This window comes from Mauremys mutica, chromosome 12 (assembly GCF_020497125.1).
Source record: "Mauremys mutica isolate MM-2020 ecotype Southern chromosome 12, ASM2049712v1, whole genome shotgun sequence".
Classification (NCBI taxonomy): domain Eukaryota; kingdom Metazoa; phylum Chordata; order Testudines; family Geoemydidae; genus Mauremys; species Mauremys mutica.
The window spans coordinates 83229657-83257085 of NC_059083.1; the positions used below are offsets into that span (position 1 = coordinate 83229657).

General features: G+C 53.7%; 1 protein-coding gene across 1 annotated transcript; it reads left to right on the forward strand.

Moving 5' to 3' along the window:
• Positions 1-23000: 23000 nt before the first annotated feature.
• Positions 23001-25610, forward strand: LOC123347022. Its single transcript, XM_044984448.1, has 4 exons — positions 23001-23015; positions 23446-24210; positions 24814-24923; positions 25526-25610. Exons 1-4 carry the CDS (start codon positions 23001-23003, stop codon positions 25608-25610), a joined length of 975 nt encoding a protein of 324 aa, XP_044840383.1.
• The last annotated feature ends 1819 nt before the right edge of the window (positions 25611-27429 follow it).

Here is a 27429-nt window from a genome sequence, read left to right on the forward strand (position 1 = left end):
CGCAGCCGGGAATCAGAGGGCTCTGGGCTTCCCGCTGCAGCAGGCAGCCCAGAGCCCTCTGATTCCCGGCCGCGGCTGGGATTTAAAGGGCTCTGGGCAGCCCCGGCGGCGGCGGCGGCAGCGGCGGGGGGCGCTCCAAGCAGGGGAGAAAAAATATTGGTGGGGCAGAGCCCCTGCTTGGGATTTATTCATGGGGCTAAAGCCCCAGAGCCCCATATAAGTCGGCGCCTATGTGCCTAGCGATGAGCATCTTGGTGTGTAGGGCTTGTGCCCTCTTGGGCTAGGTGGGGTGTCACAGCGAAAGTCTGAATTTACAGCAAATGGCAGCATGCTAGTAACATGTTAAACAAAATAAGCAACCAACAAGACTAGTTGCATTCCCCAAACTGAGTGAAATCCAAAAAATAAACACCATGTAAATGACAAAAAACAATGTTATAGTTTTCCAAGTTTATAATTTTAATAATCTAGAGATACTTCCGGAGTGGATTGATTTAAATCAAAGTGATCTAAATTAGCAAGCAGGAACATTTGTTACATAATAGATTTTAATCGTGTTTTGCATTTGTACTTTTTAGTTATTTTCCTAAAGAAAGTTTGTATAATTGATAACCATTATAACACATTGATTTGCAACTATATATGGAGCTTTTACACTAAATTTGGTATTTCTTTTTGCTAACCAGGAGGTTACACTGTAGCTGTACACATTTATTTAAGCAGTTACGTAGCTTAATTTATATTTATTCAGATTCTTAATTTTTACATTTTTCTTATAAAATTATGAATGATACATTTCTTATTTATTACATGATTAATTTTTTACTTGTCATTTGTGTCAAGCTGTATTAGGATGGAAATTCAAATGCAATTTAAAATGCACAAAATTAGCATTTAAAATTTATTATTAAATAAAACTACCTTAAAAGTACTGGATACATAATTATCAAAACATGTTTGGAATTTAAAACTAATTGATTTATTAAATTATTAAATAAAGGAGATAATGGAAAGGGTGGCCAATTCAGACAATCAGAACAGCAGCGCAGACCGATTTGTGAACATCCCTATACAGATGTGTCCCTTGTATGTAAACACCTGAATGAAGGTGGTGAGTATTTAAGGATGGGGGGTATTCGATGTGTGTGTGTATAAGCTTAGGGTTAGGGTTCGGTTTAGCGTTAGGGTTTAGGGTTAGGGTTCGGGTAGCGGTTAGGGTCAGGGTGAGTGTGAGGGCTGGGTCAGGTAGGGTTAGGGTCAGGGTCTAGGGTTTGGGGTTGGGGTTTAGGGTTTAGGGTTAGGGGTTGGGGTTAGGGTCTGGGGTAGGGGTAGGGTTAGGGGTTAGGGTTAGGGTTTTAGGGTTAGGGTTAGGGTTTTAGGGTTAGGGTTTTAGGGTTAGGGTTAGGGTTTTAGGGGTAGGGGTAGGGTTGGGGTTAGGGGTTGGGATTGGGGCGGGGGCGAGGGGTAGGGGTAGGGTTGGGGTGGGTTAGGGTTTAGGGGTTAGGGTTAGGGTTAGGGGGTTAGGGGGAGGGGTTAGGGGTAGGGGGTAGGGTCGGGGTGGGGGTTAGAGGTTAGGGGTTGGGGTCAGGGTCAGGGGTTAGGGTTAGGGGGTTAGGGGTAGGGGTAGGAGTGGGCGTGGGGGTTAGGGGTAGGGGTTAGGGTAGGGGTAGGGTTGGGGTTAGGGGTAGGGTGAGGAGTTTGGGGTTAGGGTTTGGGTTAGGGTTTGGGTTAGGGCTAGGGCTAGGGGTAGGGTTGGGGTTGGGGTCGGGTGAGGGGTAGGGTTAGGGGTTAGGGGTTGGGGTTAGGGTTAGGGTTTGGGTTTAGGGTTAGGGTTAGGTTAGGTTAGGGTTGGGGTTCGGGTTGGGGTGAGGGTGAGGGTAGGGGTTAGGGTTGGGGTTGGGGGTAGGGGTAGGGGTAGGGTGTTAGGTTCAGGGTCAGGGTTTAGGGGTAGGGTTAGGGGTAGGGTGAGGGGTAGGGTGAGGGTGAGGGGTAAGGGTAGGGGTAGGGTTAGGGTTAGGGCTTGGGGTTGGGGTTTAGGGTGAGGGTGGGGGTTAGGGTTGGGGTGAGGGTGAGGGTGGGGGTGGGGGTGAGGGTGAGGGGTTAGGGGTTAGGGTCAGGGTCAGGGTCGGGTCGGGTTAGGTTAGGGTCAGGGTCAGGGGGTTAGGGTTAGGGGTTTAGGGGTTAGGGTAAGAACATAAGAACATAAGAAAGGCCGTACCGGGTCAGACCAAAGGTCCATCTAGCCCAGTATCTGTCTACCGACAGTGGCCAATGCCAGGTGCCCCTGAGGGAGTGAACCTAAAAGGCAACGATCAAGTGATCTCTCTCCTGCCATCCATCTCCATCCTCTGACGAACAGAGGCTAGGGACACCATTCTTACCCATCCTGGCTAATAGCCATTTATGGACTTAGCCACCATGAATTTATCCAGTCCCCTTTTAAACATCATTATAGTCCTAGCCTTCACAACCTCCTCAGGTAAGGAGTTCCACAAGTTGACTGTGCGCTGCGTGAAGAAGAACTTCCTTTTATTTGTTTTAAACCTGCTGCCTATTAATTTCATTTGGTGACCCCTAGTTCTTGTATTATGGGAATAAGTAAATAACTTTTCCTTATCCACTTTCTCAACATCACTCATGATTTTATATACCTCTATCATGTCCCCCCTTAGTCTTCTCTTTTCCAAACTGAAGAGTCCTAGCCTCTTTAATCTTTCCTCATATGGGACCCTCTCTAAACCCCTAATCATTTTAGTTGCTCTTTTCTGAACCTTTTCTAGTGCTAGAATATCTTTTTTGAGGTGAGGAGACCACATCTGTACACAGTATTCGAGATGTGGGCGTACCATGGATTTATATAAGGGCAATAATATATTCTCAGTCTTATTCTCTATCCCCTTTTTAATGATTCCTAACATCCTGTTTGCTTTTTTGACCGCCTCTGCACACTGCGTGGACATCTTCAGAGAACTATCCACGATAACTCCAAGATCTTTTTCCTGACTTGTTGTAGCTAAATTGGCCCCCATCATGTTGTATGTATAGTTGGGGTTATTTTTTCCAATGTGCATTACTTTACATTTATCCACATTAAATTTCATTTGCCATTTTGTTGCCCAATCACTTAGTTTTGTGAGATCTTTTTGAAGTTCTTCACAATCTGCTTTGGTCTTAACTATCTTGAGTAGTTTAGTATCATCTGCAAACTTTGCCACCTCACTGTTTACCCCTTTCTCCAGATCATTTATGAATAAATTGAATAGGATTGGTCCTAGGACTGACCCTTGGGGAACACCACTAGTTACCCCTCTCCATTCTGAGAATTTACCATTAATTCCTACCCTTTGTTCCCTGTCCATTAACCAGTTCTCAATCCATGAAAGGACCTTTCCTTTTATCCCATGACAGCTTAATTTACGTAAGAGCCTTTGGTGAGGGACCTTGTCAAAGGCTTTCTGGAAATCTAAGTACACTATGTCCACCGGATCCCCCTTGTCCACATGTTTGTTGACCCCTTCAAAGAACTCTAATAGATTAGTAAGACACGATTTCCCTTTACAGAAACCATGTTGACTATTGCTCAAGAGTTTATGTTTTTCTATGTGTCTGACAATTTTATTCTTTACTATTGTTTCAACTAATTTGCCCGGTACCGACGTTAGACTTACCGGTCTGTAATTGCCGGGATCACCCCTAGAGCCCTTTTTAAATATTGGCGTTACATTAGCTAACTTCCAGTCATTGGGTACCGAAGCCGATTTAAAGGACAGGTTACAAACCTTAGTTAATAGTTCCGCAACTTCACATTTGAGTTCTTTCAGAACTCTTGGGTGAATGCCATCTGGTCCCGGTGACTTGTTAATGTTGAGTTTATCAATTAATTCCAAAACCTCCTCTAGTGACACTTCAATCTGTGACAGTTCCTCAGATTTGTCACCTACAAAAGCCAGCTCAGGTTTGGGAATCTCCCTAACATCCTCAGCCGTGAAGACTGAAGCAAAGAATCCATTTAGTTTCTCCACAATGACTTTATCATCTTTAAGCGCTCCTTTTGAATTTTGATCATCAAGGGGCCCCACTGGTTGTTTAGCAGGCTTCCTGCTTCTGATGTACTTAAAAAACATTTTGTTATTACCTTTGGAGTTTTTGGCTAGCCGTTCTTCAAACTCCTCTTTGGCTTTTCTTATTACACTCTTGCACTTAAGTTGGCAGTGTTTGTGCTCCTTTCTATTTGCCTCACTAGGATTTGACTTCCACTTTTTAAAGGAAGTCTTTTTATCTCTCATTGCTTGTTTTACATGGTTGTTAAGCCACGGTGGCTCTTTTTTAGTTCTCTTACTGTTTTTCTTAATTTGGGGTATACATTGAAGTTGGGCCTCTATTATGGTGTCTTTAAAAAGGGCCCACGCAACTTGCAGGGATTTCACTTTAGTCACTGTACCTTTTAACTTTTGTCTAACTAACCCCCTCATTTTTGTATAGTTCCCCCTTTTGAAATTAAAGGCCACAGTGTTGGGCAGTTGAGATGTTCTCCCCTCACAGGGATGTTGAATGCTATTGTATTATGGTCACTATTTCCAAGCGGTCCTGCTATAGTTACCTCTTGGACCAGCTCCTGTGCTCCACTCAAGATTAAATCTAGAGTCGCCTCTCCCCGTGTGGGTTCCCGTACCAGCTGCTCCATGAAGCAGTCATTTAAAGTATCGAGAAATTTTATCTCGGCATTTCGTCCTGAAGTGAAATGTTCCCAGTCAATATGGGGATAATTGAAATCCCCCACTATTATTGGGTTCTTAATTTTGATAGCCTCTCTAATTTCCCTTAGCATTTCATCATCACTATTACTATCCTGGTCAGGTGGTCGATAATAGATCCCTACTGTTATATTTTTACTAGAGCATGAAATTTCTATCCATAGAGACTCTATGGAACCTGTGGATTCGCTTAAGATTTTTACTTCATTTGAATCTACACTTTCTTTAACATATAGTGCCACTCCTCCCCCTGCACGGCCTGTTCTGTCCTTCCGATATATTTTGTACCCCGGAATGATTGTGTCCCATTGATTGCTCTCAGTCCACCAGGTTTCTGTGATGCCTATTATATCTATATCCTCCTTTATCGCAAGACACTCTAGTTCACCCATCTTATTATTTAGACTTCTGGCATTTGTGTACAAGCACTTTAAAAACGTGTCCCTGTTTATTAGCCTACCTTTTTCTGATGTGCCAGATTCTTTTTTATGTGACTGTTTATCATCTGATCCAGCCCTTACATTATACTTCTCATTCCTCTGCTCCTGACTATAACCTGGAGATTCTCTATCATCAGACTCTCCCCTAAGAGAAGTCTGTGTCCGATCCACACGCTCCTCTGCAGCAGTCGGCTTTCCCCCATCTCCTAGTTTAAAAACTGCTCTACAACCTTTTTAATGTTTAGTGCCAGCAGTCTGGTTCCACTTTGGTTTAGGTGGAGCCCATCTGTCCTGTATAGGCTCCTCCCATCCCAGAAGTTTCCCCAGTTCCTAATGAACGTGAACCCCTCCTCTCTACACCATCGTCTCATCCACGCATTGAGACTCTGAAGCTCTGCCTGCCTACCTGGCCCTGCGCGTGGAACTGGGAGCATTTCTGAAAATGCCACCATAGAGGTCCTGGATTTCAGTCTCTTCCCTAGCAGCCTAAATTTGGCTTCCAGGACATCTCTCCTACCCTTCCCTATGTCATTGGTACCTACATGTACCACGACCACCGGCTCCTCCCCAGCACTACACATAAGTCTATCTAGATGCCTCGAGAGATCCGCAACCTTCGCACCAGGCAGGCAAATCACCATACGGTTCTCCCGGTCATCACAGACCCAGCTATCTACATTTCTAATAATCGAATCTCCCATTACTAACACCTGCCTTTTCCTAGAAACTCGAGTTCCCTCCCCTGGAGAGGCAACCTCAGTGCGAGAGGCAACCCCAGCACCATCTGGAAGGAGGGTCCCAACTATGGGAAGGTTTCCCTCTGCTCCCATTGACTGCTCTACTTCCCTGAGCCCTTCTTCCTCCTCAACAGCACAGGAGCTGTCTAAGCGGAGGTGGGACAATTCTACAGTGTCCCGGAAAGCCTCATCAACATACCTCTCTGCCTCTCTCAGCTCCTCCAGTTCCGCCACCCTGGCCTCCAAAGTCCGTACATGGTCTCTGAGGGCCAGGAGCTCCTTGCACCGACTGCACACATACGCCACCCGCCCACAGGGCAGGTAATCATACATGCGACAGTCAGTGCAATAAACTGGATAGCCCCCACTCTGCTGCTGGGCTTCTGCCTGCATTGTCTCCTAGTTAGTGAAAGGGTGGTTTACGGAAAGTAGTTTTAGAATGTAGTTTGGTATATAGGTTTTAGGGTTCTAGGGGGGGCTACAGGGAAGGGGTTAGGGCCGGCAAGGGACTCCCACTCCCTTCCCACTCCCCCTCTAAACTCCCTTGCGAAACTCCCTGTTAGCAGCCCCTGGTCGCTTGTGCGCGGCTTTATAAAGCCCTGGCCTGAGTGAATGCCCCGCCCACTGATTAAGGCTCAGCCAATTACCAGAGGCTTCGAGCTTTCAAACCTGCCTCCAACTGCCAGCCAGAGCACACGGTCCCTCAAACAACCAAACAAACAAACAGACTGACAAACACAAGCTCAGCACACAGCAAGTAACCCCCAAACACAAACAAACACACACTACAGACAGTCACTTACCCCACAGATGCTGTATTAGCTCCTCCTTCACCTGGAGAACTCCCTTGCGAAACTCCCTGTTAGCAGCCCCTGTTCGCAAAGCTCCCTGGTCGCTTGTGCGCGGCTTTATAAAGCCCTGGCCTGAGTGAATGCCCCGCCCACTGATTAAGGCTCAGCCAATTACCAGAGGCTTCGAGCTTTCAAACCTGCCTCCAACTGCCAGGGGTTAGGGGTTTAGGGTTAGGGTCGGGTTAGGGTTGGGGTCGGGGTCAGTGGTAGGGGTAGGGGGTTAGGGTCAGGGTCTAGGGTCTAGGGTTAGGGTTAGGGGTTAGGGTTAGGGGCTAGGGGTTAGGGGTAGGCGTTAGGGTTAGGGGTTAGGGTTGGGGTTAGGGGTTAGGGTTAGGGTTTAGGGTTGGGGTTAGGGGTTAGGGTTAGGGTTTAGGGTTGGGGGTGGGGTTGGGGTTGGGGTAGGTTAGGTTAGGGTTAGGGGTAGGGGTTAGGGGTAGGGGTAGGGTCAGGGTCAGGGTCTGGGTCAGGTGTTAGGGGTAGGGGTAGGGTTGGGGTAGGGGTAGGGTGAGGGTGAGGGTTAGGGTGGTTAGGGGTAGGGTTAGGGTTAGGGTTTAGGGTTAGGAGTAGGGGTAGGGTTAGGGGGAGGGGGAGGGGGAGGGTAGGGGGTTAGGGTTAGGGGTTAGGGGTTATGGTAGGGGTTGGGGTTAGGGTTAGGGGGTTAGGGTTAGGGGGTTAGGGGGTTAGGGTTGGGGTCAGGGTTTAGGGTCGTGGTCGGGGTCAGGGGTCAGGTTAGGGGTTAGGGTTTAGGGGTTGGGGTCGGGTTAGGGGTAGGGGTTAGGGGTAGGGTCAGGGTCAGGGTTTAGGGTTTTAGGGTTTTAGGGTTAGGGTTGTTAGGGTTAGGGGTAGGGTTAGGGGGTTAGGGGTAGGGTTAGGGTTAGGGGTTAGGGTTAGGGTCGGGTCAGGGTCAGGGTCAGGTGGGGTTGGGGCGAGGGCGAGGGCTGGGGTTGGGGTTGGGGTTAGGGTTAGGGGTTAGGGTTAGGGCTAGGGCTAGGGTCAGGATAGGGTTGGGGTTGGGGTGGGGGTGGGCGTGGGGGTGGGGGTTAGGGTGGGGGTGGGGGTTAGGGTTAGGGGTGAGGGTGAGGGTTAGGGGTTGGGGTTAGGGATAGGGATAGGGTTAGGGATAGGGATAGGGTTAGGGGTGAGGGTGAGGGGGAGGGTTAGGGTTAGGGTTGGTTGGGGTTGGGGTTGGGGTTAGGGTTGGGTTTATGGTTTATGGTTTGGGGTTGGGGTTAGGGTTAGGGTTGAGGGTGAGGGTTGGGGTTAGGGGTAGGGGTTAGGGTTAGGGATAGGGTTAGGGATAGGGATAGGGTTGGGGTGGGAATGGGGGGGAGGGGGAGGGTTAGGGTTAGGGTCAGGGGTAGGGTCAGGGGTAGGGTTAGGGTTAGGGGTAGGGGTAGGGTCGGGGTCAGGGTTAGGGGGTCAGGGGGTCAGGGGGTGAGGGTTAGGGTTAGGGGGTAGGGTTAGGGTCAGGGTCAGGGTTAGGGGTTAGGGGTAGGGGTAGGGTCAGGGGTAGGGTCAGGGTCAGGGTGAGGGTTTAGGGTTTAGGGTTAGGGGTGGGGTTGGGGTTGGGGTTAGGGGGTTAGGGTTGGGGTTAGGGTTAGGGGTTAGGGTCAGTGGTCGGGGTCAGGGGTCAAGAGTTAGGGTCAGGGGTTAGGGGTCAGGGTTTAGGGTTAGGGGTTGGGTTAGGGTTTAGGGTTGGGGTTGGGGTTAGGGTTGGGGTTGGGGTGAGGGTGAAGGGGTTAGGGTTAGGGTTAAGGGGTTAGGGTTGGGGTTGGGGTTGGGGTGGGGTTGGGGTGGGGGTTGGGGTTAAGGGGAGGGGGAGGGGAAGGCGGAGGGGGAGGGGGGGTGGGGGTTAGGGTTGGGTTAGGGTGAGGGGTAGGGGTAGGGGTGGGGTCGGGAGTTAGGGTGGGGGTGGGGGGGAGGGTTGGGGTTGGGGTAGGGGTAGGGTTCAGGGAGGGGTTGGGCTTAGGGGTAGGGTTGGGGTTGGGGTTGGGGTTAGGGGCAGGGTTTGGGTTAGGGTTAGGGGCAGGGGCAGGGGTAGGGGTTGGGGTTGGGGTAGGGGTGGGGTTGGGGTTGGGGTGAGGGGGTTAGGGGGTTAGGGTTGGGGTTGGGGTTAGGGGGTTAGGGGTTAGGGTTTTAGGGTTAGGGGTTAGGGGTTAGGGGTGGGGTTGGGGTTGGGGTCAGGGGTCAGGGTTAAGGGTTAGGGTTAGGGGGAGGAGGAAGGGGAGGGGGGGTGAGGGTTGGGTTAGGGGGAGGGTGAGGGGTTGGGTTAGGGTCAGGGTCAGGGTCTGGGGCAGGGGCAGGGTTAGGGTTTGGGTTGGGGTTGGGGTGAGGGTGAGGGGGTTAGGGGGTTAGGGTTGGGGTGAGGGGTGAGGGTTAGGGGGTTAGGGTTTTAGGGTTAGGGTCAGGGTTTAGGGGTTAGGGTTAGGGGTTAGGGTTAGGGTTTAGGGTGAGGGGTAGGGGTAGGGTTAGGGGTTGGGGTTAGGGCGAGGGTCAGGGTCAGGGTCAAGGTCGGGGTCAGGGTCAGGGTGAGGGGTAGGGTTAGGGTTAGGGGTAGGGGTAGGGGTAGGGTTAGGGTTTTAGGTTGTTAGGGTTAGGGTTAGGGTTGTTAGGGTTAGGGGTTAGGGTTAGGGGTTAGGGTTGTTAGGGTTAGGGTTAGGGTTGTTAGGGTTAGGGTTAGGGTGCCTCATCTTCTCTGTAGCACCATGGCACTGTTACGCCATAGTGACTACCTGCAGGGCACAAAACTGGCTCAGTGGGGTGGGCAAAGCTGGGATGGGGATGTAGCATTACAAGCTGCACGACGTACCAATTTCCTACCGCTAGCAGTTACTGACACCTAGTTTTGTTTTGTTTTGTTTTTGTTTTGCTGTCCTGTCACCAGGGGCGGCTCTACCTTTTTGGCCGCCCCAAGCAGTCATGCGCGGGAGGCGCCCCGGAGCCGCGGGAGCAGCGGACCTCCCGCGGGCATGACTGTGGAGGGTCCGCTGGTCGCGCGGCTTGGCTGGACCTCCCGCAGCTGCGGACGGTTCGCAGGTCCGGCGGCTCCGCTGGAGCTGCTGCAGGCAGCCTGGGGCAGAGTGGGTCTGTTTGGGTCGCTGTGGGGCACCCTGAACCTGCCTCCTGAGTGACACCTGGTGGTCAGTCGAGGTAATGCACAGAGTGTGTTTCCATTGGCACAGCAGTGACACCCTGGTGGCCAGTCAGGCAAATGCACACAGCACGTTTCCCTTGGCACAGAAGTGCCACCTAGTGGCCAGTCAGGGAAATGCACAGAGCGTATCGCCCATGAAGCAGCAGTCGAGGTAAAGCACAGACTGTATCTCCCATCAAGCAGCAGTGCCACCCGGTGGCCAGTCGAGGTAAAGCACAGAGCATGTTTCCCTTGGCACAGCAGTGACACCTGGTGGCCTATATGGTTATTGCACAGAAGGTGTTTCTCTTGGAGCAGCAGTGACACCTAGTGGCCAGTCAGGGTAATACAGAGTTTCGCCCTTGGAGCAGCAGTGACACCCAGTGGCCAGTCGAGGTAATGCACAGAGCATGTTTCCCTTGGCACAGCAGTGACACCTGGTGGCCAGTCGAGGTAATGCACAGACTGTATCGCCCATCAAGCAGCAGTGACACCCGGTGGCCAGTCAGGGTAATGCACAGAGCATGTTTCCCTTGGCACAGCAGTGACACCTGGTGGCCTATATGGTTATTGCACAGAAGGTGTTTCTCTTGGAGCAGCAGTGACACCCGGTGGCCAGTCAGGCAAATGCACACAGTGGGTTTCCCTTGGCACAGAAGTGCCACCTAGTGGTCAGTCAGGGTAATGCAGAGTGTCGCCCTTGGCGCAGCAGTGACACTCAGTGGCCAGTTGAGGTAATGCACAGAGAATGTTTCCCTTGGCACAGCAGTGACACCTAGTGGCCTATATGGTTATTGCACAGAAGGTGTTTCTCTTGGAGCAGCAGTGACCCCCCCGGTGGCCAGTCGAGGTAATGCACAGACTGTATCGCCCATGATGCACCAGTGACACCTGGTGGCCAGTCAGGGTAATGCACAGAGCATGTTTCCCTTGGCACAGCAGTGACACCTGGTGGCCTATATGGTTATTGCACAGACGGTGTTTCTCTTGGAGCAGCAGTGACACCCGGTGGCCAGTCAGGCAAATGCACACAGTGGGTTTCCCTTGGCACAGAAGTGCCACCTAGTGGTCAGTCAGGGTAATGCACAGTGTCGCCCTTGGCGCAGCAGTGACACTCAGTGGCCAGTTGAGGTAATGCACAGAGAATGTTTCCCTTGGCACAGCAGTGACACCTAGTAGCCTATATGGTTATTGCACAGAAGGTGTTTCTCTTGGAGCAGCAGTGACACCTGGTGGCCAGTCGAGGTAATGCACAGAAGGTTTTTCTCTTGGGGCAGCAGTGACCCCCCGGTGGCCAGTCGAGGTAATGCACAGACTGTATCGCCCACGATGCACCAGTGACACCCGGTGGCCAGTCAGGGTAATACACAGAGCATGTTTCCCTTGGCACAGCAGTGACACCTGGTGGCCTATATGGTTATTGCACAGAAGGTGTTTCTCTTGGAGCAGCAGTGACACCCGGTGGCCAGTCAGGCAAATGCACACAGTGGGTTTCCCTTGGCACAGAAGTGCCACCTAGTGGTCAGTCAGGGAAATGCACAGAGCGTATCGCCCACGAAGCAGCAGTGACACCCGGTAGCCAGTCGAGGTAATGCACAGACTGTATCGCCCATGATGCATCAGTGACACCCGGTGGCCAGTTAGAGTAATGCACAAAGCATGTTTCCCTTGGCACAGCAGTGACACCTGGTGGCCTGTCCGGGTATTGTACAGAAGGTGTTTCCCGTGAAGCAGCAATGACACCCGGCGGCCAGTCGAGGTAATGCACAGATTGTATCTCCCATCAAGCACCAGTGACACCCGGTGGCCAGTTGAGGTAATGCACAGAGCATGTTTCCCTTGGCACAGCAATGACACCTGGTGGCCTATATGGGTATTGCACAGAGCATGTTTCCCTTGGCGCAGCAGTGACACCTGGTGGCCAATCGAGGTAATGCACAGAAGGTTTTTGTCTTGGGGCAGCAGTGACCCCCGGTGGCCGAGATAATGCACAGACTGTATCGCCCATCAAGCAGCAGTGACACCCGGTGGCCAGTCAGGGTAATGCACAGAGCATGTTTCCCTTGGCACAGCAGTGACACCTGGTGGCCTATATGGTTTATTGCACAGAAGGTGTTTCTCTTGGAGCAGCAGTGACACCTGGTGGCCAGTCAGGCAAATGCACACAGTGGGTTTCCTTTGGCACAGAAGTGCCACCTAGTGGTCAGTCAGGGAAATGCACAGAGCGTATCGCCCACGAAGCAGCAGTGACACCCGGTAGCCAGACGAGGTAATGCACAGACTGTATCACCCATGATGCACCAGTGACACCCGGTGGCCAGTTAGAGTAATGCACAAAGCATGTTTCCCTTGGCACAGCAGTGACACCTGGTGGCCTGTCCGGGTATTGTACAGAAGGTGTTTCCCGTGAAGCAGCAATGACACCCGGTGGCCAGTCGAGGTAATGCACAGACTGTATCGCCCATGATGCACCAGTGACACCCGGTGGCCAGTCAGGGTAATGCACAGACCATGTTTCCCTTGGCACAGCAATGACACCTGGTGGCCTATATGGGTATTGCACAGAAGGTGTTTTTCTTGGGGCAGCAGTGACCCCCGGTGGCCAGTCCAGGTAATGCACAGACTGTATCACCCATCAAGCAGCAGTGACCCCGGGTGGCCAGTCGAGGTAATGCACAGACTGTATCGCCCATCAAGCAGCAGTGACACCCGGTGGCCAGTCAGGGAAATGCATGGGGTGGGTCTTCTCCCATGGAGCATCAGTGACACCCAGTGACCAGTTGGGGTAATGCAGCATGGCCAGCAGGTGTGGCATCAGCCTTTTACCATTTGCTGGGGTGGGGGGCTGAGGTGGGCTGGAGAAAAAAATTGAGGGCCTGCACCCTCCTCTTCACCTTGCTCCACTCGCATTGGGGCCATGCTTCTGCTCCTTAGTTAAATACTCCTCTCCCCCCCCCCCGGCCAGGGTTTACAGCAATATCACTTTTATTAAAATAAAATAGTAAAAAGGATTTAGTCCAAATCCATATAAATAATCTAAATCTGTCCAAATGTTAGTATTAAATCCCAAATCCTCTTAAATAGCTCATCAGAAACCAAAATTTGAAACTGTAAACAATGCTTAATTTAAAACACAAACATTAAGCAAAACTATTTTGTTTTTAAAAACAAAAATTAACAAATGTCATAAATTATCAAAAAAGAGTGCTACTACAGGATGATAAAATAACATCAAATAAGTAAGCCCTACTATTAAAACCACCTATAAAGCAATTGAATAGTTGAATACTGGCCAAATCTGTATAAAATATGCAGAACTATGTAAAAACTGGTATTGCATGTCAGACATTCCAATCCAGCAAACGTCAATTAAAAGCTCCACTTTAACTTAAAAAACAAAAAACCAAACCAATAAACCAAAACAGTCAGCCCTAAACAAACCTGCACTTAAGCGAAATTAAACCTGTACCAACATTGGAACAAACTATGTAATTTTCTAATTCTAACTTCTTGTTTCATCCAGGAGGGAAAGTATTTTGTAGCCCCAGTAACTGTGCTGTCACACCAGCATTTCTTTCACTAAATAAGGTTTTTGCCAAATATAAATTGCCCTTACAATTGTCTAACAGAAATTCTAATTGTATTTTTGCACTAATATCCCAAGTATGCAAGTAAGTCCCCTCAGAGCAGCACCACATTCCTCAACTGCTAACCCAAGTGATTAAGCGATATTCTGCCGCTAGAATCCTAGAGATTCATTTGCAAACCCTGGGGCCTGAAGCTGATGGGAGAAATGTCAGTGAGCGAGCTCCGCCACCTGCTGGAGAGCAGAGGGAATTGACCGAGTGACGTACTAGCTAATTTAAATATCAACGTTGTCTCTGGCGGCAGCTTCCACTGGAGGGTAAGGGGAGTTGACTGAGGGTGGCATATCTTATTTGAATATTAAAAGCCAGCATTTTGGGGACACTGGTGTAAATTTTGAATAAGTTTTGGGGTTGGAACCCATATTTTTAGCGTAGCTTCTTGGGAGTCCACCACTCATGGGTGTGGGGGGTGTCACCAGTGATGAGCTGCCAAAATATTAACAACCGGTTCCCTCCTCCTCACCCCACGAGGAGGTGGTGAACCCCCGCCCCCCGGGACTCCTGCCCTGCCCCCCCGGGACCCCTGCCCTATCCACCCCCCTTCCCTGTCCCCTAACTGCCCCCTGCCACCCCATCCAACCCCTCCTCTTATTCCTGATGGCCCCCCAGGACCCCTGCCCCATCCTACCACCCCTTCTCTCTGTCCTGACTGCCCCTGGAACCCCTGCCCCTGACTGCCTCCCACCGCCCCATCCAACCCCTGGTCCTTCCTGACTGCTCCCCCAGGAGCCTTGCCCCCATTCAATTCCCCTGTTCCCTGCCCTCTGACCGCCCCCAGTCCTGACCCTAATCCACCCCGGCCCTCTATCCAACACCCTCTCGCTGCTCCCTGCCCCCCTTACCGCGCTGCCTGGAGATGGGGGCCATGCCCCCCAGAGCCAGGGCTGGGAGCCATGGGCGCTGGGCTGGAGTTGGGGGCCGGGCCAGAGCCGCTGGCCAGCCCGAAATCAGGGTCAGAGCCGGGGGCTGGCCCGGAGCCGTGCCGGCCGGAGTCGGGGCCGGATCAGAGCCGGGGGCCGGCCCGGCGCCACGCTGCCCGGCCGGCCGGAGTCGGGGCCGGGGCCGAGGTCAGAGCCAGGGGCCGGCCCAGAACCGCGCCGCCCGGCTGGAGTCGGGGCCGAGGTCAGAGCCGGGGGCCGGCTCAGAGCCACGCCGCCCGGCCGGCGGTAGTCGGGGCCGGGGCCGGGGCCGAGGTCAGAGCCGGGGGCCAGCCCGGAACCGCGCCGCCCGGCTGGAGTCGGGGTCGGGGTCAGAGCTGGGGGCCGGCCTGGAGCCGCACCGCCTGGCTGGGGTCGGGGTTGGGGGCCGGCCTGGAGCCGCGCCGCCTGGCCAGGGTCGGGGTCGGAGCCAGGGACGCGCGGTGCCTAGAGCCCTCCTTGTGCCCCCCCCCAGCTTACCTGCAGGAAGCTGTTGCTTCCTTCTCAGCCCTCCCAGGCTTCCCGCGCTAAGAGCTGATTGGCGGGAAGCCTGGAGGGGGAGTCTTCAGAGGAGGAGGCAAAGGCAGAGCTGGAGCCAGGTTAGCTGGGGCTGGGGGCAGGGCAGGGAGCGGAGCTTTTGTTAAATTTAAAAGCCCTTTACAACTGGTTCTAAAAGGGTTTCTAAATTTAACAACCGGTTCGCACGAACCGGTGCGAACCGGCTGCAGCTCACCACTGGGTGTCACCCTGAGCTGGAAGCCTGTTGCCTGACGTGGGGAAGGTGCACCCGGCTTTCTGATTAACCCAGAGGTGAACAATCTTTCAGAAGTGATGTGTTGAGTCTTTATTCATTTACTTTAAAGTTTCACAAGCTGGTAATACGTTTGAACTTTTTTAGAAGGTCTCTTTCTATAAGTCTGTAATATGTAACTAAACTATTGTGGTATGTAAAGTAAATGATGTTTTTAAAACATTTAAGAAGCTTTATTTAAAATTAAATTAAAACACAGACCTCCTGGGATCAGTGGCTAGAACCCGAGCAGTGTGAGTGCTACTGAAAATTAGCTCATGTGCTGCCTTCAGCACCTGTGCCATAGGTTGTCTACCCCTAGACTGAGCTAAAGAAGAGAAATTATGTAAGTTTGGTGTTGGGCCACAATTATGTTTCCTGGCAGTTAGGGGCTAAACCGCTGGTTTGTTTTTTCCCGTAACCGAGCCGGTGCCTGGCTGTGCTGTGGGGTGTTGGTGACCACGTCTTAGGCACGTTATGTGACGGCGGCTCCTGGTGACTGGCCACAGAATGGGCGTGTGTGTGTGTGTGTGTGGGGGGGGGTTTGAGGCGCGCAGCAGGGCCTGGACTGGAAGGCAGCGTGGGGCCGATTAGTGCCCGCTGGGGATTGTGAGACGTGCCATTCTGGGCTTGGCTACACTTGAGAGTTACAGCACTGGTGGTGGCTTTACAGCGCTGTAACTCACTCCCTGTCCACACTGGCAAGGCACATACAGCGCGGTATCTCCCTGGCTACAGCGCTGCATGTACTCCACCTCCACGAGAGGAATAAAGAGAATAGCGCTGCTCCTGCAGTGCTGGGGTGCCAGTGTAAACAGGGAATAATCTTACTACGCTGTGACTGACCTCCGGAAGCTTCCCATAATGTTTTAAAGTAAAGATTAGGCTCTTTGTTTTGTTGTGATGCCTGTTTGTTTTGTTCTGAACTCCAGGCTCCCGAAGCTGCTTATCAAAAAAACAAACACAGCTCCTGTTTGCTGTGAATGAGCTCTCTTTGGAACGCCCACAGCTAGAAGAGAGGGGACTTGAGGAGAGAAGCAGCACGGCGTGTGTGTGTGGGGGGGTCCGTTTCAGGGAGGTTGCGTATCTGGTCTGTGAGGAAAAAAACAAAGAGGGCTATTTGCTTTCAGTGAGTGAGAGAGGTAGGGGTAGGGGAGGGGATCAGAACTTGCAGGTGCTGACACAGTGTCGGATCCAAAAATCCACTCTCTCTCTCTCTCTCCCCCACACTCCCCCCCTCCCCTTTTGAAAAGCACTTTGCAGCCACTTGAATGCTGGGATAGCTGCCCATAATGCACCACTCCCAATGCTGCTGCCGATGTGGCCAGGACCGTGCGCTGGCAGCCGGCAGCGTGGACAGACGGCAGCACTGCCCCTGCTCAGCTGTACGAAGGCAGGTTTAACTCCCAGCGCTGTACAGCCGCAAGTGTAGCCAAACCCTCTGTTACCCACGGGGGAGGGGGGGGAGGGGGGCGCTCGCTGTCCGGCCACCTGAGAAGACTAGAGCTGCGGCGCCGGCCTGCCCGGCCTTTTCTGAAAGCTGATCTCCCATTGGGTCCTCGGTAAATGACGTTTTCTGACAGCTGATCTCCCATTGGGCCTAGTGACGGGCCGCCTTCTAAGAGCTGATCTCCTATTGGTCCTAGTGAGGTGAGGTTTTTCTGAAAGCTGATCTCCGATAGGGCCCTCACTAAGTGACGTTTTCTGACAGCTAATCTCCCATTGGGCTGTGCCTAGGTGACGCTTTCCGAAAGCAGCGCAGGGCGGAGCCGTTAGGGCCTTGTGCACTCAGAGCTCAGCGCACGCCGGCGAGAAGCAGATCGAGGCCGAGCGGCGCCGATTCCGGCTGCCCGGGCAGAGAAGCAGAGACCGCAGCAGCGGGCGCTGCCCTCCCGCCTGGCTGCCGAAAAGCCGCAGCGCCCAGCGAGCTCACAGCTCGCGCCCACTTGCGCGCTGGGGTTTTCTGGCAGCCAATGGGCTGTCGCTAGGTGACGTTTCCTGACCGAGCTGGCAGCCAATGGGCTGTCGCTGGGTGACGTTTCCTGACCGAGCTGGCAGCCAATGGGCTGTCGCTAGGTGACGTTTAGTGACCGAGCTGGCAGCCAATGGGCTGTCGCTGGGTGACATTTCCTGACCGAGCTGGCAGCCAATGCGCTGTCGCTGGGTGACGTGTCCTGACCGAGCTGGCAGCCAATGGGCTGTCGCTGCCCGGGGGCGGAGTCGGTGCTGCCGGCGCCGCGGCTCAGAAACTTCTCGAAGCCCGGGGCCGTTTGGCATCGCTGAAGGGAGGCGGGAAATCGCTGGGCTGGAGCGCGAGGATCCTGCGGGCAGCGAACCCGCCGCGGGCGCGGGGGCTTGGGCCGAGCTCCCTGATTGCGGCGGGCGGGCGCGCGGGGGATGTTTGGAGCTGCAGCATCTGCCCCGTAGCCGGGTGGCCGGTGCGAAGCAGGGTCCTGGGGGCGGCCCGGGCTGGGCGTGGGGACCTGGGCTCGGAGCTCGCGGTTGGGGGGGGGGCCCAGGTTATAGCGATTTTCGGTTCAGTTTGGGTTCCGGGGTTTGGCCAGCAGCAGCAGCACAGCGGCGCGGGGGGCAGCGGGGAGCCGCCCGGCGGTGAGTGCTGAGCGGGGTTGGTGTGTCAGTGGCGCCCTGCAGAGGGGGCAGGACCATGTTTGCTACACGGGTCTGTTTGCAGTGAGGCGGGGCCGGGGGCCCCACGCCATCAGCGGCTGTTGGGGACTCCTGGGCCCACCCGCAGCGGCTGGGAGCTCGGGGGTCCATATGCAGCGGTGTAAGCCTGGGGGGTCCCCCGCTGCCTGCTGAAGCTGAGGGGCCCTGCCCCTGCCCACAGTGGCTGGGGGCTCCTGGGTCCTGCTGCCACCTGTGGCAAATGGGTGCTCTGGGTTCCCCTGCTGCCTGCAGCAGCTGTGGGAGCTGCCCTCACCCAAGGATTTGGGGTCCCTCCGCCATATGCAGCAGTTGGGAGCTCTGGGGTCCGCACGCAGTGGCTGGGAGCAATGGCTGGGAGCTACAGGGGTGCACCTGTAATGGCATGGGCAGTGTGGGGTCCTCCTGTCACCCCGGCTGCTGGGAATTCCTGGGTCTTCTCATGGTGGCTGGAGCTATAGGGTCCCCCAGCTGCCTGCCTGCCAGGAACCCCCTAAGCCCCCTGGGACCCCTACAGCCTGGAGATCGGTATCTGTGCCCCCCACAACCCCCTAAGCCCCCCTGGGACCCCTACAGCCTGGAGATAGGGCCTGCACCTCCCGCCCAGCCAAAGCCCCCTCCCCATCCCCACCTGCCCCTCGGCACCCCCAGCGCGCCTTTCCTCCCCCTCGCCCAGCCACAGCCCCCTCAACCCCTCCGCCTTCCCCCCCGCACCTCAGCCACAGCCCCCCCATCTCCATCGCTTCCCTCACCCAGCCACAGCCCCCCCCGGCACCTATTTCCCCACACACACGGGCTCCCCCAGCCCCCAGCCACAGCCCCCTCCCCACCTCCCCCCCCGGCACCCCCAGCGTGCCTTTCCTCCCGCCCAGCCACAGCCCCTCCCATCCCCCCTGCTTCCCTCACCCAGCCACAGCCCCCCACCCTTCCAGCACGCCTTTCCTCCCCCCAGGCTCCCACAGCCCTCCCCCGCCCAGCCACAGCCCCTGCGACCTTCCCCAACCTCCCATGGCCCCCGCCAGTGCCCCTGCACTGCTGTGAGCTTCCCCAGCTCCTCATGGGCCACCCCCTTCCCCACACACCCGCAGTGTGCTGCAAGCTTTCCTCCCCCCACGGGCCCCGCCGGTGCCCCCAGCACACTGCGAATTTCCCAAGCCCCCTTGGTGCCCCAGCCCCCCTGCATCCCTAGTGCGCCGCGACCTTCCCCAGCCCCTCCGGTGTCCCCGCACCGCTAGCATGCCGTGACCTTCCCCCCCGCACCCCTAACCTCGCCAGCTCCCCGTGACATTCTCTAGTCCCCCTCAGCCCCCCACAACCTTCCTCTTCCCTCCCGCACCCCCCAGCCCGCCCTGACTTTCCTCATCCCCCCTGTAACCCTCAGCCCACCCCAACCTTCCCCAACCTGCTTCCCCGATCCCCAACCCACCCACCCACCCCGCCCCGTATGCCTGCAGCCTTCTCCAATCTGAAGGCCCATTCCTCTAGCTGAAACCAACCCGCCCCCGTCTATCCCCCCATCCGTTGGGCCCCTCAGTCCTTTCTTCTCCCTCCAACACCTCCTAGGCCACCCCAACCTGCACCCCATCCCTACTTTCCCCCATACATGCCTTCTCCCATAGCCCCCTTCCGCCCCCTCCCTCCCTTCCCAACACCCCCAGCCTGCAACAACTTTCCCCAACCTACACGCCTGTATCCCCCAGTTCATTCCTCCATTCAAGGAACTCCTCAGACCCCATCTCTCTCCAACATCCTCCCAGCTCACCACAACCTGCGCCTCCATCCATGCCCCCACCTGTAGGGACCGCTCAGCGCCCCTTCCACCCCAACAGCCCCCCCAGTTCATTCCCCCATCCATTGGGCCCCTCAATCCCCTTTTTTCCTCCCTCCCACCGCAACCTGCACCCCACTCTGTCCCTAGATCTGTGGGCCCCCCAGTGCCCTTTTCTCCTTTGTCCAACATTCCCCAACCTGCACCCCCATCCCTCCCTCCACCCATGGGGCCCCTCAGCCCTTCTCTCCTGCCCAACACTCACCCTTCATAGCACATGGGCAGGTGAGCTAGGGGACGAAACCCGTGAGGAGCAGTGGATTGTAGAGTGGTGCGGTGACTGATAGTGTGGGCTCAGTCTCTGTTCCCTGACTGGGGCGGCTGTAGATGGGATGGGAGAGGGATGCAGGGATGAGGGTGTTAATAGAGCTCTGTGTAGTGATAGTTCCTGCTTGTCTTTATTAGCTTGCAGAGGAATTGTCCAGGAGCTGGAGCCGGAGGAGAAACTGGAAGAAGTGAACCTGAGCAGCCTGGATATCCTTGTAAGCAGAGATGAAGAGTCCTCAGCTTTCTGCCTTCTCCATGACTGGCTGTGAGTGAACAGTTATGGCCTCTATCCCTCATCTGTACCACTCAAGTTTTCTTCAGAGGCCGTGAGCCTCCTTGTTGGCCATGGGACTCTGTGGGATTACGACCAAGGGAAGGGACAACAGTCTCCTCTGCTCAGTGACTGCCTTGGATGCAGGTGCAACAGGCTGCTTAACATATGAACGTAAGAATGGCCAGACTGGGTCAGATCAAAGATCCATCTAGCCTAGTATGCTGTCTACCAACAGTGGCTAATGGCAGGTGCCCCAGAAGGAATGAACAGAACAGGGAATTACCAAGTGATCCATCCACTGTCACCCATTCCCAGCTCCTGGCAAACAGAGGCCAGGGACGCGATCCCTGCTCATCCTGACTCAGCCGTTGATGGACTGATCCTCCATGAATTGACAGTAATTCTCCACTTAACATCCTCTCGCTTAACATTGTTTCAATCTTATGTCCCTGCTCAATTACAGAACATGCTGTATTTAAAGTTGTGCAATGCTTCACTATAACGGCGTTTGGCTGCCTGTTTTGTCCACAGTCGGTAGCCCCCATCAGCTCTCCTGTGCACGCCCCCCCCAGCACTTCCTGCCCGCCAGCAGACCCCGCGGATCAGTGCCTTCCCCCATGGCCTCCAGCCTGTGGCAATCAGATGGCTTGTGGCGTCCGGGGACGGGGAGTGAAGACTCGTTGTGCAGGCTCCCCCTCCTTCCCCTGCTTCCAAACGCCGCAAACCAGCTGATGGCTGCGGGCAGGAGCGAGGACGCGGTGTGTGAAGTAAAGGGGAAGGAGGGGGGAGGAAGAGGCAGGTTAAGGGTGGGGGCTTGGGGTAGAGGCGGCAGAGGGTTGAGGCCCCCGACCCTGGTGCTTGCAGAGAGGGGAAGCTGCCGCTGCTCCTGTGCAACGTGCTTCTCCTAGCCTACCGCACCTTCAGCCTCCTTGCCTGCCTCATTGTCACCAGTGCCAGTGGGCTGTGCCCGTGTGGGGTAAGGCGGGGGCACCCCCCAACTATAGTACAGTACTGTACTGTATGGCAAAAAATAATTCCCTGGAGCGTAACCCCCCCATTTACATTCATTCTTATGGGGAAATTGGACTTGCTTAACATCGTTTCACTTAAAGTCGCATTTTTCAAGAACATAACAAGAATGTTAAGTGAGGAGTTACTGTACCTAGTTCTTACTTGAACCCCATTATAGTCTTGGCTTTCACAGCATTCTCTGGCCAGGAGCTCCAAAGGCTGAGTGTGCGTTGCGTGCTTTTTAATTGTATCTATAAAGGTGTAATGGGAGAAGAAGAACCTACACAACACTGCAGATTCTGATAACTTCTGTTTTTCCCTCTTGTGTTGTGCTTAGTACCATGGAGAAAGAAGTGAAGGGTAAGAGCCCACCCCAATTGTGAGATGGAAGGCGCCCAAGAGCCGTGAGACAGTGAGCGTTGTTGATTCCAGGATATGCAGATGCCATGAAGCTGGGAGTGGAGCAGATGTCACCATCAGTGAGATAAGTGTCTGGTTTTGTGAGGACACTTTTGTGAGGACTCTGGTAACGGCCCACCTGCCTCCAGGCCAGGACTTGTCGTTAGCTGGGGCTGAGTTTGTAGGAAAAGGTTCCTGAATAGCTGTAGTTACGAGGGAGACAAGGTCCCCATTTTCAGGGGCTGGTCTTTTCTCTGTCCACAAGCAGTGTGTCCTCTGCAGCAGAACGTTGGATCCAGGGGGATGACTCCAGCTGGTGAGTTTCTTGACTTCCTCCCACGTTTTTCTCTCTCTCTCTCCTCTAATGTGTTGGCCAACACGCTCTCTCTGTCTCTCTCTCTCTCTTTGTCCTTGCCTCTCCTTGAGCTGTCTCCCTTCGTAGGACATGGGCAGGGGTGTAGGTGTGCATCCCCACAGGCTAGGTCTTGTGAGCTATGAACAAGTAGGGGACCAAAATCATGCAGGGTAGCGGGCGCAAGAGTGGAGTGGATACTCTTGATGTTGTCTGTCTGTTTGAGTGTGTAATGCTGGCTGATGCATGGCTTTTGCAGCTGCGCTGGCAGAGGAATTGTCCAGGGGCCCTACCCGGAGGAGAGACTCTCAGAAGTGGACCTGATCACCCTGGACATCCTTCTAAGCAGACATGAACAGTCCTCAGCTTTCTCCCTCCTGCATAATTGGCTGTGAGTAAATGGTCAGTGCTTGGAATTCCTTATCTGTACTTGCTGTAATTTTCTTCAGACACCATGTGCATCCTCGTTGGGTACAGGGCTCTGTGGGATTAAGGCTGGGGAAGGGACCAGAGTTGCGGTTGCTTGGGCTACTAGGATGATCTGAGGAATGGAAAACCTGTCTTAAAGAGCTTGGCTTGTTTAGCCTAACCAAAAGAAGGTTGAGGGGGGGATATGATTGCTCTTTATAAATATATCAGAGGGATAAATATTAGGGAGGGAGAGGAATTATTTAAGCTTAGTACCAATGTGGACACAAGAACAAATTGATATAAACTGGACACTAGGAAGTTTAGACTTGAAATTAGATTAAGGTTTCTAACCATTAGAGGAGTGAGGTTCTGGAACAGCCTTCAAAGGGGAGTAGTGGGTGCAAAAGACATATCTGGCTTCAAGACTAAGCTTGATAAGTTTATGGAGGGGATGGTATGATGGGCTAGCCTAATTTTGGCAATTAATTGATCTTTGATTATTAGCAGGTAAATATGCCCGATGGGATGTTAGATGGGGTGGTATCTGAGTGACTACAGAGAATTTTTTTTCCTGGATGCTGGCTGGTGAGTCTTGCCCACATGCTCAGGGTTTAACTGATCGCCATATTTGGGGTTGGGAAGGAATTTTCCCCCCAGGGCAGATTGGCAGAGGCCCTGGAGGTTTTTCGCCTTCCTCTGCAGCATGGGGCACGGGTTACTTGCTGGAGGATTCTCTGCAACTTGAGGTCTTCAAACCACAATCTGAGGACTTTAGTAACTCAGACATAGGTTACGGGTTTGATATAGAAGTGGATGGGTGAGATTCTGTGGCCTGCATTGTGCAGGAGGTCAGACTAGATGATCATAATGGTCCCTTCTGACCTTAAAGTCTATGAGTCTAAGTGAAAAATCAAGCTAATTCCATTTCAAAACATGCCAATCCCTAAGAACCCCAAAGCTCTGTGACTAGATCTCGCCTGGTGTGCAGTCTGGGACTGCGGTGGGCTGGCTGTGGACTCTCTTCCCCTCTTTCCTCCTGCTTGCCCCTGACTGCTGGGAGCCGATCAAAAAAAAAAAAAAGACAAGAAGCTACAACAAGGAACAACCTACAAGCCAAAAACTAGCCAACAAGCAACTCACGAGCCAATTAAGCCAAAAGCAAGCCCAATTGCTGCATATTTTTCTGCGGGTTTGGCATTTCTGTGCAGAGTGGCTTTTTCGGTGGTTATTGCAAGGGGTCTGTAGTGAGTTGGTGTGGCTCCCCTCCTGCCCAGCAGAGGGAGCGCCCCTGCAGACACCCAAGTGGGCGGAGCCACCGCCGCCTGTTCCCGCCCCCCGGAAGTCAAGAGGCGGGACAGGAAGTAGAAAAGCTGGCCGCCAGAGCTCAGTCAGGGCCCAGCCGCTGCAGGGAGCAGACGTGCCACCTGGAGCTCGCGACTGGGAAACCTCCGGGACCCGAGGCAGTTGCCCGGACTGGCCGGAGCTTCCCCGCACCCGCTATGAGGAGGAGCCGTCGGAGCCTCCCTGCGCCCGTTACTGGGAGGAGACGTTGGAGCTTCCCCGCGCCCACTACAATGAGGAGCCGCCGGAGCCTCCCCGTCCCTGCTGTTACCCGGAGGAGCTGCCTGAGCCCGCCTGGCCGGACTTCCCCGAGGAGCTGCCAGACCTGCCACCAAGCCCCAGTCGAGAGGAACCTATGCTGGTGGACTGGCTTGGGACGGATACCATGGACGAGGTAGGCCCTGAGGGGGAAACTGGAAGTAGCCTGGGGGTAGCCGACCCCATTCAGGCTGCAGACACATACGAGCCTATGTCAGTGTGTTGCGGTCAGGACCCCACTGACCTGCAGCGTTGATAGCCGCTGCTAGGGCCCCGGGCTGGGACGCAGTAGAGTGGGTGGGCCTGCGTCCCCCCTGCCACCCCACTGACGGGTGGCAGTTTTCCCCCTCACCCAACGCTCAGGTGTAAGGACCTGGTCCTATATACCAACCTGTTGCTGCTCAGCCCCTGCACCAGAGGGCCTGAGCCCCCTCCTTGAACTGTTGATTGCTGCTCAGCCCCTGCACCAGAGGGCCTGAGCTCCCTTGAACTGTGTACTATTGCTCAGCCCTTCTAACAGAGGACATGTAGTGAGTCGGTGTGGCTCCCCTCCTGCTCTCAGGAGGGTCGAGCCCTGGTGCGAACGATTACAGGGTCCTTTCTACTTTTTGTCCTAAATGTGTAATGGGAAAAGGGTTGAGGGTGGAGTCCCACTGTGTGGGAGAGGCGAAAAAAGCCTACCCGACATTGCTGACTGAGAGGGTAACTTAATTATTTACCTCCTTTGTGCTGGTTTTAGTACCAAGAGAAAAGAAGTCACGCGTCAGTCTACTGTCCTCACACAATGGAAAGGGAGCAAGAGCGACGAGACCACGAGCATTGTTGTTGCGATGCAAAAGCCGTCCATCTGTGAGTGGAACCACCACCACTCTCAGTGAGATAAGTGTCTGGTTTGGTGGTTGCTCTGCTCACGGCCCACCTCCTGGTAGGGACACCCCGTTAGCTATGGCTGGGTTTGTAAGAAAAGGTTCCTAACTAGTGGTTACGAGGGAGACAAGGTCCCCATTTTCAGGGACTGGTCATTTTTCTGTCCACGAGCAGTGTGTCCTCTGCAGTAGAAGGTTGGATCCAGGGGGATGACTCCAGCTGTTGTTTCTTGACTCAATCCCACATTTTTCTCTCTCTCCTCTAATGTGTTGGCCAACACACTTTGTCTGTCTGTCCTTGCCTCTCCTTGTGCTCTCTCCCTTAGTAGGACACGGGCAGGTGTGTTAGGTGTGCATCCCCACAGGCTAGGTCTTGTGAGCTATGAACAAGTAGGGGACCGAAATGATGCAGGGCAGTGGGCGCTAGAGTGGAGCGGTGACTGTGGGTGTTGGCTGAGTCTCTGCTGTAGTGGGGCTGATGGGGATGGGATGGGAGAGGGAGGCAGGGATGAGGGCAAGATTTCACGCATCAATTGTATTTTGTGTAGCGATGGCTCTTGCTTGGCTTATTTGCTGCACTTGCAGAGAAATCATCGGGGAGCAGCAGCAGGAGGAGAAACTAGCAGACGCGGATCTGAGCAGCCTGGACATCCTTCTAAGCACAGATTAACAGTCTTCAGCTTTCTGCCTTCCACGTAACTGGCTCTGAGTAAGTGATCGGTGCTTCAAATTCCTCATCTGTTCTCGCTCCAGTTTTGTTCCTGGTCGGGTACATGGTTCTGTGGGGTTAAGAGGAGGGAAAGGCACAAGTCTCCTGTGCAGAGTGGCTATTTTGAGTGTAGGTGCAACAGGCTGCTTTCTAGTTGTGGTCCTGAAGGTGTAACGGAAGAAGGGTTATGGGTGGAGGTCTGGGGTGCGGTAAATGGGAGAAGAACTTATGTGATGTTGCCAACTGAGATGCTAACTTGTTTGTTTCTCCTCCACCCCCTTGTGCTGGGTTCAGGACCAAGAGAAAAGAAGTGGAGGGTCAGCGTCGGCTCACCTCATGTTACAGAAAGCGAGTGAGAGTGTTGGTGTCACTAGGCCTAAGTAAACCAAAGTTGTGACTGTAGGCCTGAGTGAACCAAAGTTCTTCCATGCTGTGAACTTTAACCAGCCTAAGATGCTAATAAACAGCAAGCAATATTTGTAACTGTCAGCTTTCTTAGCTTGCAGCTGCAGGACAGTTTGAAACAGCAAAAAGCAGCGGGGAGAAGGGGGAGGAAAGTCTGCATGCATCTGTGCTGTGAAGGCCATAGATAAATATGCGAATGAGAACAGTTCTAACAAGCTACATTATAGTGTTAAGTGTAACTGTTGCAAGAGGGGGGGGGGGGGAAACAAGGAGGGTATAAATGCTGGGACCCCGCCTGCGCGCGGGTGTGCAGGATTTGAGAATGCTTTTTCTCCCTGGCACCTTTTTTGAGCTCAAATAAACTTGGTTTGTTTCTCCACCCTGGTGTGTTAATTAGTGCGATGCACACCGGGCAACAAACCCCCACTGTTGCTCCTCCTCGGGCCCTTTGGGCCGGCAACAAGAGCGACGAGATTGCAAGTATTTTGGATGCCAGGCAAGAGCTGTCCAGCTGGGAGCGGAGCAGCCGCCACTGTCAATAAGTATCTGTTTTGGAGATTGCTCTGCTCACTGCCCACCTGAATCCAGATACAAACGCCCCATTAGCTGGGACTGGGTTTGTAACAAAATATTCCTGACTAGGTGTGGGTTCTGAAGGAGACAAGGTCCCCATTTTCAGGGGCTGCTTATTTCTTTGTTCACAAGCGCTGTGTCCTCTGCAGAAAAAGTTGGATCCAGGAGGTTGATTCCAGGTGGCGAGTTGCTTGCCTTCCTCCTGTGTTTTTTTTCTCTCTCTTTCTTCTCCAGTACGTTGGCCAACACACACCCTTTCTCTTTCTGTCCTTGCTTTTCCTTGTGCTCCCTTCGTACGACACGAGCACATGTGCTCGGTGTGCACTCCCACAGGGTAGGTCTCGGGAGCCATGATGAAGTAGGAGGGGACGAAAATTGTGCAAGGTAGCAGGCGCGGGAGTGGAGGCGTGACTGTCAGTGTTAACTTGGTCTCTGTTCATCAAGTGGGGTAGATGTAGATAGGCTGGAAGAAGGAGGCAGGGATGAGGGCAAGATTTCAAGCATCAATAGAGATGTGCGTAGTGATGGCTCATGCTTGGCTTTTGCAGATCCATTTCCAGAGGAATTTCCCAGGAGCCGTAGCCAGAGGAGAGGTTGGCAGATGTGGACCTGAGGAAACTGAACATCCTTCTGAGCAGACACTAACAGTCCTCGGCTTTCTGCTTCCCGCATAACTGGCTGTGAGTTAGCTGTCGGTGCTTTGAATTCCTTATCTGTTCTTGCTGTACTTTTCTTCACATGCCGTGTGCTTCCTCATTGGGCATGAGGCTCTTTGGCATTAAGGTGGGGGAAGGGCCAAGAG

Excerpts from the sequence above, each read along its gene's own strand:
- LOC123347022 (XM_044984448.1), top strand. Across the intron at positions 24,211-24,813 it reads GGACGGATACCATGGACGAG|TACCAAGAGAAAAGAAGTCA; the intron begins GTAGGCCCTGAG and ends TGCTGGTTTTAG. Across the intron at positions 24,924-25,525 it reads GATGCAAAAGCCGTCCATCT|AGAAATCATCGGGGAGCAGC; the intron begins GTGAGTGGAACC and ends CTGCACTTGCAG.